At 43.7% G+C, this 23,288-nt stretch overlaps 1 protein-coding gene across 2 annotated transcripts in view; it reads right to left on the reverse strand.

The window, feature by feature from the left end:
* PLCB1 (phospholipase C beta 1) overlaps positions 1 to 23,288 on the reverse strand; it is a 2,042,221-nt gene that overhangs the window by 704,404 nt on the left and 1,314,529 nt on the right. For both annotated transcript variants that reach the window (XM_069234146.1, XM_069234145.1), the window contains exons 11-12: positions 23,004 to 23,161; positions 15,024 to 15,106 (exon numbers count right to left, since the gene is read on the reverse strand). In XM_069234146.1, the coding sequence (XP_069090247.1) occupies positions 15,024 to 15,106; positions 23,004 to 23,161 (241 nt within the window). The remainder of the gene's footprint in view (positions 1 to 15,023; positions 15,107 to 23,003; positions 23,162 to 23,288) is intronic.

Raw genomic sequence — 23,288 nt, forward strand, 5'->3', positions numbered from 1 at the left:
TGGTCTTAGCAAGATACAAGTTTTATACCCAACCACAGAGGGTGGGAGAGTCAACTGAAGAATTTGTGTCCAGGTTGAGGGAGTTGTCTGTTAAATGCCATTTTGGGGAGATGTGTGAGGAGATGATTAGGGATCAATTAATGGTTCAGTGCAAGAGCAGGAAGATTCAGGAAAGGCTGTGGGCTGCAAAGAATCCCAGTTTGAGAGATGCTGTTGACATGGCCAAAGTTGTAGAAGAGTCTGAATTATGCATGAAAGAAATGGGAAGGTATGGCAATGGGAGTAGGGAGCTACACATTTTGCAGGAAGTTGTAGGAGATGTGGAAACCAAAAGCAATAGTGTGGCTGTAGTGGAAAAGACAACACAAGATGTTCAGAAAACTCAGAGAATGAATGTAAACAGGAAGAGGTGTAACAGATGTGGTAGTAGTTTACAAAACAGTGAATTTAAGGGGTGTTTTGTGGTGGGTAAGGAGTGCAGAAAGTGTGGGTGTAAAGGCCATTATGCACGAATGTGTGCTGAGTGGTTTAAGCCCAAGATAGATGTGAGATGGTGGATCGTATACTTAGCTTAGGCGAGGATGATAAAGTCAACCGTGACAAGAGGGGAAGTAGGCCCAAAGCGTGGTTCACTGTTGAAAAAGTGAGTGTTGAGTTGATGGTGGATACTGGATCTAAGTGCACAATTATTCCCAAGGATATTTTTATGAAGAAATGTCCACAGCTTGAGTTAAAGACTAAAGATATTTGTCCCAGGGGTTACCAAGGGGAAGAGATTGAGATCTTGGGTTTATTTTCAACAGTTATAAGCTTCAAGTCAAAAGAAACCTTTGGTAAAGTGTATGTGGCTGAGTCTGGTCCACCAATATTGGGTTGGATGCACCAGTATGACTTGAATATAATTGTAAATCCTAGAGGTAATGAACAAATATTGATTGTGGATGACGGAGATGTCAGTGCAATTCTTGAGGAAGTGAGGGAGGTGTTTCGAGAGGAGTTGGGAGAGTTAAAGAGTTATGTCAATAAAAGTACCTATTGTTGTTATGGAAGAGGTGAGAAAGTTGTTGAAGGATATGTTGAAAGAGGGGGTGATTGAACCTGTTGAAGCTCCTGAATGGATTTCTCCGGTGGTCATTACGAGAAAATCGAATGGCCAATTAAGATTTTGTGTGGATCTCCGCAGCGTCAATCAGAACATTGTGACAGATGACTTCCCTCTACCAAACATCAATGAACTCATTATGTTACTTAATAATGGAAATTTGTTTTCCAAATTGGATCTCAAAAGTGCCTATCATCAGATACGTTTACATCCCAATTCGCGCGATGCTACTGCATTCATCACCATGGATGGTACTTTCCGTTTTGTTAGGATGCCCTTTGGGTTATAATCTGCTGCAAGTGTTTTTCAGCGTATGATGACACGTGTTTTTGAGGGTTTCAGCAATGTTTTATTTTTTCAGGATGACATTTTCATTTTTGCGTCAACTATTGTGGAACATAATCAAATTTTGAGGAAGGTATTAAGGAAACTTTTGGAGGTGGGAGTTACACTAAGAAAGGAGAAGTGTGTTTTCTTGACTAAAGAGATTGAATATTTTGGACACACCATTTCGGGTGAAGGAGTTAAACCAAAAAGAATGTATTGGAGGCCATCAAACTCTCTCCGTGCCCAAAGAACAAAGGTGAGTTAAGGTCCTTTATGGGTCTCATAGAATTCTACTCTAAATCTGTTGAGAACTTTGCTGACAAAACAGAGGGGTTGAGAGTGTTATTGCACAAAGGTTGCAATTTTGTGTGGTCAGATGTACAACAGGATTGTTTTGATAATATAAAGCGAGAGGGGTGTGCTGCGAAGATTCTGATACCCTTTGAAACATCTTCTCCTACTATACTCACGGTGGATGCTAGTGTGTCAGGTGTGGGTGCTGTTTTGTCTCAAATTCACCAGGGTGTGGAGAGGACGGTGACTTTTGCTTCACGCTCTCTCACTGAGAGTGAGAGGAACTACTCGGTGATTGAGCAGGAGGCTTTAGTGGCTGCGTGGGCAGTAGAATATTTCAGAACATTTTTATGGGGCATTTGTTTCAAGTTGAGAATTGACCACAAGCCTTTAGTTAAAGCGTTATCAGCAGGTGGTGCTAGTAAGGGTTCTGCAAGATTGGCCAGATTGGCAGCTCATTTGCAGGAGTATGTATACAGTGTTGAATGCATTCAGGGATGGAGGAACGTACAGGCTGATGCTCTCTCACGGATGGCTGTGGATTAGAAATTGGTTGATGATGAGGCACTGCTGATGAAGGGAGAAGAAAGAGCGGTAGCATTGGTGGAGGATTTGGTGCAACATGGTGTGGCTGCCTTCTCTAAAGAAGAGTGGTTGCAAGGGATGATGGATGATTCTGTACTGCAGTGCGTGAGTAAAATGATTGTTGAGGGAGGAAGGAGAGAGAGCACTGTGGTAGTATCGGTAAGACCCTACATCAAGGTTTTGGATGAGCTGTCGTTGGGGGATAGAGGTGTAATAATGAGGGGTGACAGATTTGTACCTCCAGAAAAGTTACGAAGGAAAATTATACATTTGGCACATGAAGGACATTTAGGACAAACATTGACTCAAAGAAGAGTTAAGAAAAACTTTTGGTGGCCTGTGGTTGATTTGCAAACTGCCCAGTGGGTGGAAGAGTGTGTTCAGTGTAATGAGAGTAAAAAAAGGCTAAAGCTGGGAAAAAAATATTTGACGGGTCAAATTGAAGATCCAGATGAAGCATGGCATACTGTTTGTATGAACTTTATTGGACCACTGCCTGGGGTGGGTCATGATAAAAAATTAGCTTTAGTCCTGGTGGATGTGTCTTCTAAGTGGGTGGAGGTTGAATTTATGAGGGAAGTGTCAACAAAGAGTACTATTTCTGTTTTAAAGGTACTATTTCAGAGGGAAGGTTGTCCACATACCCTCATTACTGACTGTGTTGACGTCCCTTGAGATGAAGGAGTTTTTGCTAACCTATGGCATCACTCACAGACGTACTGCACTTTATAATCCCCAAGCCAATGGCATTATTGAGTATATGAATCATATGGTCAAGGATACAATTCAGTTGGCTGTGCAGGCAGGGAAACCAAAACGTTGGTTCAGTTGTACAAGAGGCGATCTGGGTTCATCGTACCACGCAGTTGAGAGTCAAGGGAAAAACGCCATTTGAGTTCATGAGGGGGCGAAAGGCCAGATCGAAGTTGGTTCCTGGTTGGTTGGAGGGTGGTCGGACCAAACTGGAGAACCATGGGGATATTCCACGGATGTTCCGATATACAAGTCATTGACTGGGTGAAAGTCAAGGATGGACGTGGGGGTGCAGGTTGGACAAAGTTTTGCGGCCCTTTTGAGGTCAAACATGTAGACAATTTTTATGTGGTTTTGGCCAACTGCACTAAGTGGAATAAAAGGAGGGTGGCGTTATATCAGAAAGGTGGTGTAGGTGCAGGAAATCTAAATGTTACTGATGAGGATGAAGAATGCAGTGGGTTTATGGTATCTGAGGAAGGAGTTGAGAGACTGAGTGGTGACGCTTTGCTAAGGATCTCGCTTAATGAGAATGAGACGGGGGATCTGGGCGAACAAACTTGTGTGGAGATAGAAGGAAATAAGATAGAGTTCAGGAGTGGAAGAGTGAGAAGACCACCTTCATATTTGAATGATTATGTGAGGGACTTAAAAAACAAATGAAATCTTCCTTGAAGTGTATCTTCCTTAGCTTTAATTTGCTGTATTGGTTAATTTTAGATTTCTTTTTTAGATGAACTGTTTATTATCATTTTGTAAAATTGTTTAACTGTTGTATTCTTGTTATAGAAATGGTGACGGATGGGGATGTGTTATATCTAATTGTGCACAAGCGGGTTCCGTGAGCTTGAGCACTTTGCTGGAGCCTGAACGCGCTTGTGCTATTAAAAGAATGCAGGTTTGAAAGCGGTGAGCGGTTGAGATTGGTGAGTGCGACACCGCTCGAGTAGGTCGAATAAATAGGATCAAGGTGAAACAAACAAGACTCATGTGAGGAATTTCATTACAGAAAACCTACCAAACCTGTGCATTTTTTTAAACTAGACATATAGGGGAATCAAGGATGGGGTGACTTGTGGGGCTTTCACCAGGATCTGTTACACAGAATCTTTTGCAAACCTCAAAATGTGGACAAAAAACACTTTTTCCTCACATTTTGGTGATAGAAAGATCTGGAATCTGAGAGGTGCCACAAATTTCCTTCCACCCAGCATTCCCCCAAGTCTCCAGATAAAAATGGTACCTCACTTGTGTAGGTAGGCCTAGTGCCCGCGAAAAGAAATGCCCCAAGACACTATGTGGACACATCAAAATTATCAAATACTAAACTACCTGTTTTTGTGGGGGACCTGCGTTTTTGGTCCTAGGCTCAGCAGCCATATAGGGAAACCCACTAAACCAAAACATTTCTGAAGACTAGACACCCAAGAGAATCCACGGAGGTGTGACTTGCGTGTATCCCCCAGTGTTTTTTTACCCAGAATCCTCAGCAAACCTCAAATTTAGCTTAACAAATCACCCATTTTCCCCACATTTCTGTGTAGGATCACCGCACCGGGACAAATTTCCTACCACCCAACGTCTCCCTCAGTCTCCCGGTAAAAAGGATACCTCCGTTATGCAGGTGGGCCTGTGACAGGGAAGAGCCAAAAACATGTCACAATTGAGGGGAAACCAAAGCGGGTCAAAAAGGGCAGTTTGAAAAAAAACAAACATTTTTATGCTGACAAGTGGAGCGGAAATTTTATCGATATAGATGCGACAATGCTGGGTGGTAGGAATTTTGTGGATTCCGGCAGATTCTGGAAGGTTCCATCACAAAAATGTGGAAATAATGTGTGATTTCCAGCAAAGTTGGAGGTTTGCAGGGCATTGTGGGTAAGAAAATGGTGCAGGGTGCATGTGAAGCACACCACCCTGGACTCACCCAGATGTTTAGTTTTCAGATGTGTCTAGGTCTTGTGAATTTTTCTACATGGCAGCGTCCCAAAGTCCAAAAAGTGCGGCCCTCACTATTCCAAGTGGGACAATTTTGAGAGTTAGTCAAGTTCTCATGGCCCAAATATAAAACCAAAACCGAGAATAATCAAATGTCCTCTTGCTTCCCATGGAATAAGATATTTTAGTATGTGGCAGGAGAGCTGAAAGCCTGTTACCCCTTTCAGTTGGGGTGGGGGCATAACCAGGCCCATACTGGTTGGTAGCCACCACCCCACTATTTTTATTCCCTGGCATCTAGTAGACTAGACCCCCCCCCCGGGTGTGGATCGGGGGTAATTGCCCCATCTGCCCACTGGTGGCAGTACAACCTTGGCCCCATTTATTTGGGGTGGGGGTATTGCCCCCAACCTCTTATTTTGAAAAAAAAATATCTTCCCTTGTCTCTGGTGGGCTTTCTGCCCCGCTTGGTGGCAGATGGGCCTTCCAAAATATGGCCAACAGTAATGTGCCCCCATGGGGAGCGACCTTTGCCCTAGAGGCTGCCCCCCCAAACAAAACATACACATACACAAACACCAATCCCTGGTGCCTAAGTGGTTTCTGCCCTCCTGGGGGAAGATCAGCCTAATAGAAATAGGCCGATCTGCCCCCAAAGGGGGCAGAAATGGCCTTAAATAAATTTGCCCCCCAGGGGAATGACCCTTCCCTAAGGGGTCGCTCTCCCTGCATGAGATTCATGCAAGAAAATAAAAATCCCTGTTGTCTAGTGGTTTCTAAAAAAAATAGTCCAATCTGCCACAAAGGGGGGCAGAAATGGCCTAAAGACAATTTGTCCCCATCAGGGGAGCGACCCTTGCCTAAGGGGACGCTCCCCACATATAAAAAAATAAAATAAACATAAAAAAGGTGTCTAGTGGTTTCTGCCCCCCCCTAGGGAGCAACCCATGCCCAAGGGGTCGTTCCCCTCATGACAATAAACAAAGAACAAACAATTTCCCTGGTGTCTAGGGGCATTTCTGCTGCCCGATCGCATGCTGAGAGAGACATGAAAGGAGAGAAAAGGCCTTTCCTCTCCTTTCATGCCTCTCTCGCCCCCTCCATGTGATCGGAGGAGAAATGCCTTTGCATTTCTCCTCTGATCCGGGATGGAAGCTGAGCTTCCAGCACGGAGGAGAAGGCCTCTGATGAGGTCAACGTGCGACCTCACGCTGATGTCATCAGATGCCACGGGGGTCATGGGGGCCGGGGTGGAAGGGGAAGTGATTCCCCTTCCATCCCTGCCCAGGGGAGGGAGGTGCCAGGCTCTCGGGGGGAGTGCTCGCGCTCCCCCCACTGGCCCATGTGAGGACGAGGTGGTTACGTCCCTGGCGCCTGAGCACCACGGCAGCAGACATAACCACCTCACCCCGGGAACCCGAGGGGTTAAAACCCAATAGCAGCTGAGCAGCCGGTTTTTGGTACAGAAAAGCTAGTTGGTGTTTTTTAAAAAAAAATTCACCATTTTTATAAAATGTATATGCAGTTGTATATTGCTCAAACCTGCCCAGTGGTATAAGAGATATTTTCAATTAAAAGAACCAGAGGCTTTTCAAGAAGTTGGTGAAGTAGGGTACACCATCAAAAAATGTGGCAGATGTCCAGTCCACCAAATTACAAGTGTATTACAGTTACAGACCCTCTAAATACGACTGAAAGGGCATCAGCCGCATGTCAAAAAGAGTACCCTAAATAAGACCTAATATTGCAGATGTCCAAAAAAAAGGTGTAATGACATTGTACATGAGACCACTGCTAATACAATGTCATAGCTAGATGTGTAGTACAAGACTAAAGGACTGATGTAGGAAAGGGTTTTCCCATTCTATGTCTATGAAAGAATGTGTTAGTACATATGGAACTAAAAGACTACACTGGAAAATGGATAATATACAATTGAGAGGACAGAAAAAAGAGCAGGAGTCATGCTGACTCTAATTACATAATAGTGTGACCCTTATTGCAGGCATGTTGAACAGTAATGCGGGAGTGAAATCAACCAGGTATGTAATCTGCAAGCTGTTTGAACATGGTAATCTATAGTCTTTGGGTTACACCACTGATTGGGGCAGGTATTAATGGAAAAAATAAAGCAATATAATGATGAGAAGATACTCAGAACATTGTTGCTATGTGCAAGAGATTCATGTTTGATATTCAGTAAATAACTTACAAGATGAAGGACTTCAGTTTGATGTGGTGTGTGGAGTGTTGGACAAGGAAATGCGTTATTGTTCTGTACCCTGTTAAACAGTTATTGCTCTACTCTGCCCTGTGTTTAATTTGTGACAGAAACAAGGCAAGTGCCTTTCGTTGACGTTTTCTGTTCTCGCTCTCTCGCTCGCAGTCAAAATCTGACATGGAAAAAAAAGTGCTGGTGGCCCCCATCGGCACCCACTGGCTCAAATTAAGCAATAGCTCTGTCTCTATGACAGGACACACATGCATTACTATTGGAGCCCATCTGAAATGAAGAACGCCTTCCTATTTCTGCACTTGTTCACATTCACTGAATCAGGTACCAAGATAGCCATCATGGCAGATTAGCTTATGACCGAGGCAGTACAAAGAGATCAATATCTTGGAACGCATGGAGCTGACTGACAAGGAGAGTGAGAAGCTTTACTCTTGGTAAATTTCTTTCTGAAATAATCTCTTGTAATCAACAGGATTGGAAAAGAGCTGTAACAGCCCAGCCAAGTGGAATCACACAGAGACGGGCCATAGAGGAAGGAGCATGAGAGCTGTGGTCTGAACAGCAGTTATGTAAACACAGGAAGCCCAAAGTAAACCTTTTCAGAATGGGTTAGTTTGATTTTGTAAGAGGGGTGCTGCGTCCCGTCATCTCACCTGTGCTTCAACTCCCCGCCATTGCTTCAGCAACTGCACTTCTTCCCCAGGAGAAGCAAAAATATAATACGAGAATGAAAAATATGTACAGACTTCCTCAGCGGATACTATAAAAGTATCAATCTCAGTCAGCCAAGGGCTGTGCTTAGTATTCTCACAGCTAGTTTAACAGGCAGCCTCTTCTACTCCCTCCCTCCTCCGTTGCAAGCCACCTTTGTCCAGAATCCAGTGGGCAAACTTCCGAACTCGCCCGGCGCCACCATGTGTCACACGATATCTGACCCCCTGCACACGGTTTCCAGGTAAAGATTTGATATCACACATTGAAACAGGAGTTATGCTGTAAACCCTTGCACACCGTGGGTGTCCAACTTGTGTTGGGAGGTTTTTCACAGCACAGTTAATACTAAAGCATCTGAAACCTCAACTGGACATTAAAGTTAACCCCTTCTGTGCCCAGGACGTAATGGTTACGTCCTGAGGCACAGTGCTCCCTCTGTGGTGTTCCCCCTCCACCCCCCAAAGGCAGGGATGGAAGGGGAAGCCCTTCACCTTCCAGGCCCCACCCCCCTGTAATGACGTCAGTGCGCAATTGCGCGCTGAGATCATTACACAGTGCTAGTCGCACTGGAAGCCATTTGCTTCCAGTGCGAGTACAGAGAAACAGGTAAGTTTCTCTTCCAGCGGGTGGGGGGTGTTGTTTGTGCGTCGGGGAGCGGCCCCTTGGGCAAGGGCCGCACCCATTTGGGGTCATGTTTCTTGTGGCCATTTCTGCCCCCCTTGGGTGCAGATCGGCCTAATATTTTTAAGCCGATCTGCCCCCAAGGGGGCAGAATCCACTAGACGCCAGGGATTTTCTTTTTTTTGTTGTACTTTGTTGTTTGTGCGTTGGGGAGCGGCCCCTTGGGCAAGGGTTGTTCCCATTTGCGGGCATGGTTCTTGGGGGCAGATCGGCCTATTATTTTTAGGCCGATCTGCCCCCAAGAGGTGCAGAATCCACTAGACGCCAGGGATTTTTTTCGTGTGTGTATATTTCTAATGTTTTGTGTCGGGGAGCAGCCCCTTTGGCAAGGGTTGCTCCCATCTTGGGGGCATGTTACCTGTGGCCATTTCTGCCCCCCTTGGGGGCAGATCAGCCTATTATTTTTAGGCTGATGAAACCACTAGAACGCCAGGGATTTTTTTTGTGTATATTTATTTATGTGTGGGGGGTGTCCCCTTGGCCAAGGGGCGCCCCCCAAAGGGGGCATTGAACTGTTGGCCATTTCAGCCCCCTAGGGGGCAGATGGACCTATTTATTTAGAACCATCTGCCCCCAAGGGGGGACAGAAGCCACTTAGACACCAGGGAAAGTGTGTGTGTGTTAGGGGATGGGGGGCAGCTCCTTGGGCAAGGGTTGCCCCCTCTTTGGGGGGACATGTATCAAGGGCATTTCTGCCCCCCGGGGGGCAGATCGGCCTATTATTTTTAGGCTGATCTGCCCCCAAGAGGGGCAGAAACCACTAGAACGCCAGGGAATTTTTTAATGTTTGTTTATGTGGGGGGGAGGGCGTCCCCTTGGGCAAGGGGGGCATTGAGCTGTTGCCCATTTTTGCCCCCCTTGGGGGCAGATGGGCCTATTTTTTTTAGGCCCATCTACCCCCAAGGGGGGGCAGAAGCCACTTAGGCACCAGGGATAGTGTGTGTGTGTTTTTTTGTTTTGTTTGGGGGTGGCCCCTTGGGCAAGGGTCGCTCCCCATGGGGACACAATACTAAATGTATATTCTGCCCTCCTTGGGCAGATAGGCCTATTTTTTAGTAGGCCCATCTGCCCTTATGGCAGAATCCACTTAGGGACCAATTTCTAAATGCCTGATGGTTGGGTGTTTGTCAATTGACGAAGTATTTGTATTTGTGATTTAAAAAAAAATCTATTTTTTGTTCTAGTTCAAAGCTTTTGCTTTTTTGCTGTGGCTCCTTGCAGTTTTGGTGGTGGTTGACCTGCGGTTTGCATAGCTGCATGTTTTAGGTAAGTAAAAACTATTTACTCGAAAGGAGTATTGTTGCCATGCATGAATGACATGTTTTTAGGTGATGTACTAAATGCAGGTTTGTGTGTGAAATTGTCCTAAGATTTGTGCACAATGATATTTGTGTTGTCTTATTTCTAATTTGCTTTTATTTATTTCTTTTTAGTGGGATATCATTGGTGATTGCTGTGTCTATGCAGAGTAGTTGCTGGTGAGTCAAGCTTATTCAGGCAAGTGAGCGGTATAGCTTTTGACTTTATAACTCTTACAGATAAAGCTACACTTTATTACTTATCTTAAACAGGGCTGGTTGTTGGTGGTGCATTTGTCCAGTTAATTTTCGTAGGAAAGATCATGGCTAGCTGCAGGATGGCCGCTCAGCAGGTGGTTGGTATGCTTTTTGAGTCATTGTCTGATCATGATTATGAGACGGACTCTGCATCTGAGGCAGCGGAGGAAGTGAGAGATTCTGGCAGTGAAGTTTCTGTCGGAGAGGAATCATCTGATGAGGAAGCCACACTCAGTGCAGATGAAGGGCCTGTTTTAGAGGAGGACACTGATGTGCCATTAGTGCAGCAACCTGGGGCTGAAATGTTTCCCATTAGAAGACCTGAACTCTGGGTTGCCCCAAAAATGGAGCAGCCAGAGTTGCCTGCCTTTACTGGTCTACCGGGGTGTAGAGTCAATACAGAGAACTTTTTGCCTGTCAATTTCTTTGAGTTATTTGTGGATGATGTGTTTTTGGAAGAGATTGTTGAGCAGACTGATTTGTATGCGGAGCAGTATTTGAGGGACAACGCTGCTAGACTTAGGCCACACTCTAGAGCTACCCAGTGGATTCCCACAAATTTGGAGGAGATAAAAAGGTTTTTGGTTTTGACTCTTTTGATGGGGTTGATAAGGAAGCCATCACTGGCTTCTTATTGGTCTACTAGTCCCTTGATGGCAACAGCTATATTTCCTGCAACCATGAGTCGTAATCGGTATTTGCTGCTTCTTAGGTTGCTGCATTATACTGACAATGCATTAGCCTTGCCACGAGATCACCCTGATTCTGACCGTCTTTTTAAGATTAGGCCTGTCCTTGATCATTTTGTATATTGGTTTTCAGAGGTCTATGTTCCAGGCAAAGAAATAGCTGTGGACGAGTCTTTGGTCCTCTTCAAGGGTCATTTGGTTTTTAGGCACTACATTCCGAGCAAGAGGGCACGATGTGGAATTATATTGTATATGCTGTCTGAAAGTAGTACAGGATATGTGTATAATTTCTGTGTTTACACTGGTAGGGATTCCAGTATTGACCCCCCTGGTTGTGCTCCACTTTTGGAGTTACTGAGAAAATTGTGTGGGAACTTGGTAGACGACTGTTCAACAAAGGTCACCATTTGTATGTAGATAACTTTTACACTGGAGTGCAGTTGTTCAAGGAATTGTTTAGAGTGGACACTGTTGCTTGTGTCACAATCCATTGTAACCGGAAAGGCTATCCAAGGGGGCTTGTCTGTAAAAAACTTGAGAGGGGACAGTGCAGTGCCTTGCGGAATGATGAGCTGCTAGCTTTGAAGTTTTCAGACAGGAGGGATGTCTACATGCTAAGTACCATCCATGATGAGTGTACTTCCCCTGTTACTGTTTGGGGCCAGGTTGCTGAAGTGCGCAAACCTATGTGCATTTTAGATTATAATAAGCGCATGGGAGGTGTAGATAGAGTTGATCAAAGGTTGGAACCTTATACTGCTACTCGTAAGTCTTATGTTTGGTATAAGTTAGCAATTCACCTCTTCCACTTAGCAACTTTTAATGCTTTTATTGTGTTTAAGGATAGGTCTCCAGAGTCAAAGATTACATTTATGAAATTTCAGGAGTCAGTGATAGAGAGCCTTATTGTGGTGGAACAGGCCAGAGTTCCTAGAGAAGCAGATGTGGCTAGATTGAAAGATCGCCACTTTGCTGAGCACATTCCTCCCACACCCAAAAAAGACTTTCCAGCTGAGAAATGTAGAGTGTGTTTTCGAAGAGGTATCCGGAGGGAGACTTAAATGTACTGCCCAGATTGTCCTTCAAAGCCTGGGCTGTGTGTGGGTGGTTGCTTCAAGAAATACCACACCCAGAAGAATTAATGGGAACAACCATGAGTATAAAATGCCTGTTTAGTATTTTCATGTGTTCAGTTTCATGGTTGGCATTTCTGTCATGTACTTAGTTAGAGCTTTTGTGTTTGTAGGTTTGTAATTATTTCTAATTAGTTAGTGGTTTCTTTGTTTAAAAAAAAAAAAAGTGATGCCATTGTGTGTGGAGTGGGGCTTGGCTGACAGTGCACATATTGACTTGCTGTTGGCTACTGCAACACACTGCCAGCCAAACACCAGTCCACACACTCCCATCAGCTGGTGTGATTGCTGTATCAGGCATGTGGGCGTATGTAAGTGATGGGCCCTTGAGTGGCGCTGTCTGTCGATGCGAGTGTTGTAATGTGCTGGGCCCGTGGCTGGCGGTGTGAATGGTCTTGTGCATGTCAGGTATGAAAGGTGTGTGAATGGACTGTAAAGCGGTTGGTGCCTTGCCGTGGCTTTACAGCTCACAAGCTGTGAGTTATTGTTTAAGTTTTTTGGCCTTTCAGTTATTAACAGTGCATTTCATTTTTGTGAAATCTCTTGTTCATAAAATTTGATCCACTGAGCCATCACTCACCCTCATGCCAAATCCAACCAGTATGTGTGGTAAAAATGACAAAACCTGCTCTGCTGTAATCAGGAGTCGCAGCACACCTCTGACACGCTAGGTGCCTCAGTGGGACCCCAATGATGAAGCATGCCACCAACTTGGTTGGTGGGTGAGGGGTCTTTTTAACATAACCTAAGTGTGTTTCTTTTCACATTTTTAGTGTTTGGAACATCACATAAGTATGTGGACACACCAAAATGATCTATTGTAAAACTACCTGTGTTTGGGGGGGGGGAGTGGCACCTATGGTTTTGGTCCCGGGTGCGGCCTTCATCTAGGGAAACCTACCAAACCCAGACATGTTTTAAAAATAGACACCCCAAGGAGTCCAAGGAGTTGTGGCTTGCCTGGTCCCCCAACATTTTCTTACCCAGACTCCTCGGCAAACCTCAAAATTTGCATAAAAAAATCATATTTTAGTCAATTTTCTCTGTAGGATCACCGCTGCCGCACAAATTACCTACCACCCAGTGTTCCCCTCAGCCCCCCAAGTAAAATGATACCTCACTTGCATGGGACCCCAAAGCAGAGTCAGCCTAAAAGATGTATAAAAGAAAAATATGTGCTTATCAACTTGCTGTGCTATCCCTTCAATCGCTACAAGTTTTTGGCCTTTTTCTGTTGCAGGCACCTGGCCCACCCGCACAAGTGAGGTACCATTTTTATCGGGAGACTTGGGGGAACGCTGGGTGGAAGGAAATTTGTGGCCCCTGTCAGATTCCAGAACTTTCTGTCACCGAAATGTGAGGAAAAAGTGTTTTTTTGGCCAAATTTTGAGGTTTGCAAAGGATTCTGGGTAACAGAACCTGGTCAGAGCCCCACAAGTCACCCCATCTTGGATTCCCCTAGGTGTCTAGTTTTCAAAAATGTGCTGGTTTGCTAGGTTTCCTCAGGTGCCGGCTGAGCTAGAGGCCAAAATCCACAGGTAGGCACTTTGTAAAAAACACCTCTGTTTTCTGTGAAAAAATGTGATGTGTCTGCGTTGTGTTTTGGTCCATTTCCTTTCGTGGGCGCCTACCTACGCAAGTGAGGTACCATTTTTATCGCGAGACGTGGGGGAACACAGAAAAGCAAAACAAGTGTTATTGACCCTTGTCTTTCTCTACATTTTTTCCTTCCAAATGTAAGTCAGTGTGTAAAAAAGACGTCTATTTGAGAAATGCCCTGTAATTCACATGCTAGTATGGGCACCCCGGAATTCAGAGATGTGAAAATAACCACAGCTTCTCAACACCTTATCTTGTGGCCATTGTGTAAATACAAAGGTTTTCTTGATACCTATTTTTCACTTTTTATATTTCAGCAAATGAATTGCTGTTTACCCGTTATAGAATAAAAACCTATTGCAAGGTGCAGCTCATTTATTGGCTCTGGGTACCTAGAGTTCTTGATGAACCTACAAGCCCTATATATCCCCGCAACCAGAAGAGTCCAGCTGACGTAACAGTATTTTGCTTTAAAAAATCTGACATCGCAGGAAAAGGTTACAGAGTAAAACGTGGAGAAAAATTGATGTTTTTTTCACCTCAATTTCAATATTGTTTTTATTTCAGCTGTTATTTTCTGTAGGAAACACTTGTAGGATCTACACAAAGGACCCCTTGCTGAATTCAGAAACTTGTCTACTTTTCAGAAATGTTTAGCTTTCTGGGATCCAGCATTGGTTTCTCACCCATTTCGGTCACTAACTGGAAGGAGGTTGAAAGCACAAAAAATAGTAAAAATGGGATATGTTCCAGTAAAATGTCAAAATTGTATTGAAAAATTGGGTTTTCCAGTTCAAGTCTGCCTGTTCCTGAAAGCTGGGAAGATGGTGATCTTGCCACCACAAACCCTTTGTTGATGCCATTTTCAGGGGGAAAACCAGGAGCTGCTTTCTGCAGCCCTTTTTCCCATTTTTTTGAAAAAAACAAAAGTTTCACTGTATTTTGACTAATTTCTTGGTCTCCTTCTGGGGAACCCACAAAGTCTGGGTACCTCTAAAATCCCAGGATGTTGGAAAAAACTACACAAATTTGGCGTGGGTAGCTTATGTGAAGAAAAAGTTATGAGGGCCTAAGCACGAACTGCCTCAAATGGCCAAAAAAAGGCTCGGGACAGGAGGGGGAAAAGGCCTGGCAGCGAAGGGGTTAAAGGTCACCTCAGAAGCATTGTTTCTGGTAGGGGATGGAGATGTAGGTAGATGTCCCTCAATCTGTGGTTAGGTCAAAGCCACACACCCTCTAAGGCATGAACCCCTCCTCTCACACAGAGAAAAGTTAGAAGTTAGCATTTCTGCTGCGCTACCATCCTTGCATATTATTCCCCCCGAATTCACAGCACCAAGTTGATTTGTAGAGAGTTACACAATATGAGTCCACGTGCACGCTCATATTCATAGTTAATGAAATGCATATACTTACGAGTCTACATGGTTTTCAAAGGAGAGGAGGATTGGATATGGCGATGTCTTAAATGCACATTCGGCAATAGCTTCTATAACTTCCTAAAACAGAAACAGAACAAGACACATTTTGTCTAAGAGTGTATTTCAACAGTGTACTTAGAAATGTCACAATATACGTTCCCAGAGCAATGGAAATCTGGTCAAACAAAAGTGGGCAGAGCACTGTATGTCTCAAAGTTTACATGCACTGTACTGTTTGCCAAACACAGCAAATGTGAACTGTTTTCAATTCAAGACATAATAAAGTAGGGTGTTTTTAAATTATGAAAAATTATTATGGAAGTGTTACTCCCGGGAACATGTTTGTGAGGAATGGATAATAGCAAAATGCGTGGCATATCTGAAGGGCTTATATTTAAAAATAAATCACTAGTAAAACAGCCACATCAATGAATGATTTTAAATTTAAATTGTTTAATGCAAGCGTATGGGTGGAAGGAACATCTAGCCACATGTTTTCTTTTTTTTTCCTTTTCTTTTTGTCACTCATATTGAATAATAAATTAAACAAAACAATGAACAATTGATCAAGCCTGCTAAGTCTTGGTCTACTGACTTTGCACATATTTACTTTAGGACAGTCAGTTTTATAATTTGAGGCGGAGAGGAAAAAAACTGTTTTACCAAAAGGACAATGTTTCTGATTAAGAGCAGGAGTCTACAATCCAGGTCTACCTTCTCTAAAGTTATCAATGTTTTACTCTCTAAAATGGCATTGTATCTTTTGATAACGTTGCTCTTATGACAATTTAAACCATAATCCTTCATCTGAAGTACTTTTCAAGCTACGAATACCAACCTGTCACAGCAAGGGCATTATACCTTCATTCTCTTTCAACAATGTAAATTACCAATGAGATTATTTTCCCATTGTTTTTATAGCATTATTTTTAGAACCCGTGTGGTAAAATGTCCACGATGCCAATAAAAGGCTGCTCCATATTAAATCTCTAGCTATTTCCTAAAACTAAGCATCTCCAAGTTAATCATTCAATTAAGGTTTAATAATGAGAAGCACAGAAGAAAAGATGAAATTATTAGGTTCAAGTCTCTGGAACGACCTAAACAAGTCTGCAAGGAACCTGCTCAGTTCATCAGCCATTCGGAAAGCACAAATAAAACATGTGTTCAAGGAAGCTTTTGTCTCCCACAATATCACCACCAGGACGCATTCCGCTTCAAAAAGGAATTCAGTGATATAAGTGGCAATAATGAATCCACCCTCATTGCCATCCTGAATTTGTTTGGTAGATCTTTGAGGCAATAGACTCACTAGGACCTTTCCATTAGAAGACGTGCTTGTGACCCATTTTACCTGATTGCTGAGCACTGCTTAAGATTCTGAAGGAGAATTTATATTATTTAGAAAAAAATAAACAAACAAAGAAATGAATCATTATTAAGAAACCCAAGATTGTTTGGCAGCTGAATAGTTCTACTTCAGAATGTTTGTTTGGCCTATAAACATTTGGGTTAAATAAATATTTTTAAATTGAGCTAGAAAGAACATTTTCAGTCTCATAAAATCAAATATTTGCCCTCAACTATTCATGGTAGTAATTCAAAGTGTTCACTCCTTAAGCCTTTTCAGGGAGAACATCATTTCTATGGCCAGATTTACAACAAAGTGGCACATCAGCTGTGATGCTCCCCTTTTCTTGCGCCCCCTTGTGCCCCCTAACAACACCATGCGCACATTAGGACAATAGCATCACATTTTATGATGCTATTGTGGTAATTTGCAGGATTAGTGCCATAAATTGTGGCACTAATCCAGCGCAGTAAAGAGAGGCCCACTAAAGTAATGGGCACGTAATTTTAATGCCTACTCTGAGCAGACTTTAAAAATGACTCTAAAAATGGCACAGTGAAATGTTATAAGTTTCACGGTGCAATTGTTATGAGCCTTCGCCCAGGAGAAACGCCCCCCTTGTATACATAATGCCAGGCAAATACATAATGTGGCACAAGGGGGTCCAAAGTGGCAGAATGCAAGCCAAATAAATAAATATGGCGAAGGAGAATGGCCTCCTTAATGGCATATTAGCGTAACAAAAAAGGACACTTGTGTGGCACTAAGAGGTTCTAGGGCCTTGTAAATCTGGCCCTTAGTATTTTATGGTGCTGAATTAATCATACTTGATAAAAGAGCCCAGGGTGTGCATAGGAAGGCAATTGCATGAAACACCCTTTTCATGCCGTAAAGGTGTCCATGGTCCAAGATATTCATATGCAAATAAATAGCACTGCTTGGGCACTAACTGCAGGAATTCAAACCTTGACATTTTTCTGTTAACCAGAGCTAGCTTCTCCGGAGAAGAAACTTCTTCTCTCTAGGCATGATCTTAACAACATGTGCTGGGCACATGCTGACGTTGATATAAATCACTCTGTGAAACATTTTCAATGCAAATATTGGTTTAGTACCGGTTGGTGTCTTTGGTCTAATCACACTATACGTAGGTATTCTGCATGTAAAGGATCCTTAAAAGTACATCATTTATATTTATTGAGCAAGCACTTGATTTATTTAACCTTGGCATCAATGAGGGAGGGGTCCTGAGAACTAAGATAAATTGCTGTCTAGGAAATTAGGAACTGTTTTCATGATGTTTACGATTGGTATTTGGTTTGGGGATCTTAAGATATAATTTTAAAAATTAAAGTAAATATTGAAAGTTCTGTTTGCGATATTCATATGAAATGTGATCTGATTTATCAACTTATATTTACATTCTCTTTTAACAGAATATGGTGCTTGCACCAGCTCTTCTTCACTCGACTTGCTAGCAGCACTAGGATTTATGGATGTTACAGTAGAACTGGCAAAATAGCTATGCTACTTGAAACAACCTGTTGAAGTCATCGGCAACTATATTTTACAATATTTAAACTGTTGCTTATAATGTAATTTTTGTTTGAAACATTTGATAGACAAACATGTCTGATAAACATATCGTTTTCAAATAAAAATACCTAAAATAAATAAATAAATAAATAAAACGGCAAATAAATAAATAGATACATTTGATAGTAGCTGCTATGGTACTGCTAGTGTGCATGCTGTGTTGTGAATGCTGAAACATCCTTAGATGGGCACATGGATGTCATACATTATTTGGATGATTTCTTGGTACTGGGCCCGCCTAGGTCTGGGAGATGCGGGTGGGCACTCCAGGCCTTGACCGCGATGTTGAAGGACTTTGGAGTCCCGCTGGCTCCTGACAAAACAGAAGGGCCCACCCTTGCATTACTTTCCTAGGGATTGAGATTGACTCTGTGGCTGGGGAGTGTCGCCTGCCTAGGGATAAACTACGGGTATTCAAGGATTCCATTAAAGTTGTGTTATCTCAGAGAAAAGTCACCCTGCACCAGTTGCAGGTTCTGGTGGGACAGCTGAGTTTCGCTCTGAGAATTATTCCCATGGCTCGCCCTTTTTTCTAGGCCCATCGCTAGATCTATGGCTGGGCTGTCCGAGAAACACCATCACACCCGGTTGTCTGTTGAAGTCAGGGATGATCTAAAGTTGTGGGAGGTTTTTCTGCAGGACTTTAACTGGGCAGTAATCTGGCCTCATCCGGTGGTGTCCAGCACCAATCTGGGGCTATATACGGATGCAGCTGGAAGCAAGGGTTTTGGTGCAATTTTGGGGACACTTTGGTGCAGGGCGGATTAGCCAATCAAGTGGGTTAGTAAGGGCTTTACAAAGAATATAGCCTTTTTGGAACTCTTCCCTATTATTGTCGCGATCACCATCTGGGTGGAGGAATTTAAGGATAGGTCAGTAATCTTCTGGCCCGACAACATGGCTGTGGTAGAAGGCATCAATAGACAAAGGGTTAAATGCCGACTGGTACTCCGCCTCCTTAAACACTTGATTTCAACCTGCTTAATGTGCAACATTACATTTCGTGCTAAGCATGTACCGGGGATATATAACAATGCTGCTGATGCCCTATCTCACTCATTGATGCAGGACTTTATGCGGTATCACCCTCAGGTGGAGGAGAAGATGATGGAGTTCCCAGCATCTCTGTGGAAGATTGGTGTCCCGCCCTCCCAGTCTTAGTAGCAACATCCCTGGCAGCGCGTACCAAAGGGGCATATGAGAAAGCTTTTCACCAGTGCAGGCTGTTCTTGAAGGCTCAACAAATTTCAGTCTTGTTTTCAGAATCAGCTCTATGTGCATTTTTGCAGCATTTGAGGGACATGGGTAGACCAGTCTCTTGCACAAAAGCTTACCTGGCCACGATCCGTTTTTTCGCCAGACTCAGGAACATGGAGTCTCAGCTAAACACCTTTATTATTAAGCGGGCAGTAGCCGGTTAGACCTGGGGGGACAATGCTAAGACGGACTCACGGCGCCCGATAACAACAGTATTATTAGAGAACCTTCTCCACAGTCTCCCCGTAGTGTGTTCCTCTCAGGTTGAGTCTGCTCTATTTACGGCAGCATTCGCTGTAGCCTTCTACCATGCATTCCACATCGGTGAACTAGTGGGCTCTTCCAGGAGCGATCACGCAGGGGGACTGCAGCGAGGGGACATGTTGGTCAGTCCAGAGTTTTTGTCAATAGTGCTGCGCAAGTCTAAAATGTACCAGCTTAAGAAAGGAGTTTGCATCACACTCAGCGCAGCTAATGGGTCCCCCCTTTGCCCGGTGAAACTGGTAAGGACCTCCCTGTCTGTCCGGCCACCGGCAGAGTCTTGCGCATTGTTTATTCACGCTAACGGGGAATGTCTTTCGTGCTACCAATTCCCGGAGGTTTTCAAGGTATCGCTTAGGGCAGTGGGGTGGACCCACGAGGTTACACCACCCATTCTTTTCGGATTGGGGCAGCTACGTTAGCAGCCAGCGCTGGGTTGCCAGTGGCCGAGGTGAAGTGCATTGGTCGCTGGTCATCTAGTTGTTATAGACAGTACATCAGGCCGGAATTGGTTTAAGCAATAACTCCTTGTTAAGCTGGTTACTTAAGTATGGTCTACTCATGCAATTTTTTTAAATTTCAGTTCAATGACACCACATGTAGTTTGGGTGTTGGGGCATTCGTTTGTTCGACGGGCGGCCTACAGCTCTGTGAGTTGAATCCAGCGGCGGTCCAGGGCGTGGCTTTCCGATGGTGCAGGGTTGGCCGAATGGGAATCGCACAACTTCAACAACTCTTCGCGTTGGCCAGAGGATTCGAGGGACTCCAGTTCCCAGATCTCATCATTATTCACCTAGGAGGCAATGATTTGGTGCAAATGGGCCGCAAGGCACTGAGAGAATTGATATTTATGGACATCACGAAGCTGGCAAAACAATACCCGAACACAGCCATTGCTTGGTCTCACATGGTGCCTCGCCACAAGTGGGGCTCAGGAATTAAATCAAGAACAATTAATGTCTCGGAGTGTCGACTCAATGCAGAAATGGCCAAACTATGCCCAGCTCCAGGGCGCTTATTCAACATTCCGCACAGACTTTTGAAGGACCCTAACATATTTCACAAAGATATGGTGCACTTGTCTGATGCCGGTACTGACCAGTTCATTTCCGACATGTGTGTTTTTTTTTGCAGCCTTTTTGCGGGTGGGGAGGCCGAAGGACCTTTGGGGCCCTGGTCACCCTTGTGGCAGAAAGTGAGGTATTAAAGTAACCAGAAACAACAGAGGGGTCCCCAAGGCTGGGGCCCCGGGAGAACACCAGGGATAGGATCCTGAAGTCCTGAGCCAACCTGTAGATGTACACTCCAGATTAAGGGGTAAGGGAGCCCAGATCGCTGGGGGGGCCATGGGGCTCCCGCTCCTGGCCGCCCGTTACACCCCTAGGCAGATTGGTGTTTGGAGGGGGGGCGGAACCCTGAGCGTGTGGACAAGGAACAGTGTAGTCAGGGCAACCGCCCCTCCTAGGGATACAGGTGAGGTACGGTTCACTTGTGTGGTCCAATGGTGGTTCAGGACAGGAAGGGATCCTGTCAGAAGAAAATGATTTATGGTTACTGAATTGTATCTCATGGATGTGATTTATGTTTTGTAAATATGACTAAAGTTTACTTGGAGTGATTTATGATTTAGATGTGTAGAAGAATTATCATAAATAATTTGTAATAAAACTTCTTCCAACAAGTAAGTTTGTCAGTCTGCGTATAGCTGGTGTTGGGGTGACGGCATGCTGGCGGTCTCCGGATTCTACTGACCCTGAATCTGAGTTATAGGCCTGAGCCACAATTGAGACTGATACGATGAGAAAGGGCCTTTAACAACTATTAGAACAATGGAATGTTGGGGGCTCCATTGCAGACAATGGAGTGTTCCAGGCTATTACTAGCTGGTAAAAGCCTGGAGCGTCAACATTCAACTGTTCTCTTTGTTCACAGCAATAGCTGTGAACAAAGCCTCACAGAGCCTGAGGGGATTTTAATCCCCTCAAGGCTTGTGAGGAATTTGTTTTATTTGATAGAACATTCTGCCCTCGAGTGGCAGAATATTCTAATAGCCTTAGAACCCGCCGTAGTGGGCTCTAAAGGCCATTAGAGGCCCTCTCCCTTGTTAACGCGGGGGAGGGCCTTTAATGGCCGGTGGAACCCGCTACATCGGGTTCTAAGCCTATAGTATAGCCTGAGGCAGAAGGGCTATACATCTATTAGAACATACCACCCACTAAGCGTAGAATGTTCTAAATTAAAAAGTGAAAAACAGAAAGACAAACATTGGAATGTGGGAGCAGAAGGCTTGTACAGCCATTTTAAGCCTAGAACCACTCCATTGTCTTCAATGGTGCTCTCAACATTCCAATTTTATAATTCCTGTTAAGATTCGGATTTACAGATATGTTCATAATTTTCAAATGCTGTTAAATATATATTTTTTTTTTTTCTATTTGGTTCAGTATTTGATGCATTCCTCATACAGTATTTTATAAAATGCCAACAATGGAAAAAAACAGTTGTTGTATACATCTTTGCTCAGAGACACCTGTTTCTAGACTTTGATGGATTAGAGGATGTTAGTTGAAAGCCTGACGTATCCTTTCTGTGTGTACAAATAGGCACATTGCCTTGAAGAAGTGATTTGGAAAATAATGACATTGTGGACCATATCTTGATTATTACACAACATCCGTTTTTGGTCTTTCCAACCACACATTTAGAATTACCAAAAGTGCATTTTCTTGTATTTATGTTTATCATATCACAGATTTTTATTCATGCAAGTAATTAGGTTTTTAAAAATGACCCAGTGTAAAATTAAGTTAATTGAGATAAGAAAAAGTGACAGATGGTTGCTCGGTAATTACAAATTCCACTCCATTGTTTCCATCGCATCATGCATTTGTAAACGAGGCCATCGTTGTGCAAATTATTCAAGGTTCTACCTTAAAGGACAATCCTGCCTAAAGTGCTGGGGAACAACCCCTCTGGGGATTTAATGATAACATATACGTTCGTGTTTATTTGGTGATAATCAGCGTTATGATACATCCGTGCTTAAATTATGGTATGCAACAACAATAGGACAAGACTCACTATGAGTAGGTAGTATAGAGAAATGTTTTGAAGTCAACTGTTAGCAATACTGCCCAACATGCAGTACAAAGTACAGTAACACACACAGTGGTTGACATTTGAATCTCATTCTGCTTTACGAATATACCTTCGGCTTTATCGGAAAATTAAATATTCCAGATAGAAAGACTGCATGCACATTTTGATACAATATTCTGAGATTGAAAAGTTTAATATTGATGTCACATCCCTGATTTACTGTGGTCTTCCGAGTAATGCATAACAAAAGCAGCCCAAGTCACAAATCAGTTCCATGTCACAAGTATTAACCTGAAAAGTCCACTTCCGTGCACTCGTTCATGCATATTTATGAAGAACACAGATTAATGTAAAAAAGCAGCAGCTAAACGTGTGTTGGTCTGCATCAGAGTTTAACTCATGTTTAAGTACCTTGAAGGAGATTTCAGTTGTCATGGTGAACCCGTGTGTAATGACTGGCTCTTCTTCGGCTGTTCTCCCCTTCCAGCAGTCCAGCTCGACACAGCGACAGCCTGCTAGCAGCACTTGGCGATACATCTCAACCGAGGAGTTGCCAGCCAGCTGTCCAGCTGCGATAACACAACAAGAGCGTGAGGCAAAGGAAGCCAGTCTGGGGTGACTATGTAAATACACAAAGAGTATTAGTCATAAGAGTTGACAGCATTTTGGTAGCTTGCGGGGACACCATGCTGTCAA

The sequence above is a fragment of the Pleurodeles waltl genome, chromosome 5 (assembly GCF_031143425.1).
Source record: "Pleurodeles waltl isolate 20211129_DDA chromosome 5, aPleWal1.hap1.20221129, whole genome shotgun sequence".
In the NCBI taxonomy this organism is placed as follows: domain Eukaryota; kingdom Metazoa; phylum Chordata; class Amphibia; order Caudata; family Salamandridae; genus Pleurodeles; species Pleurodeles waltl.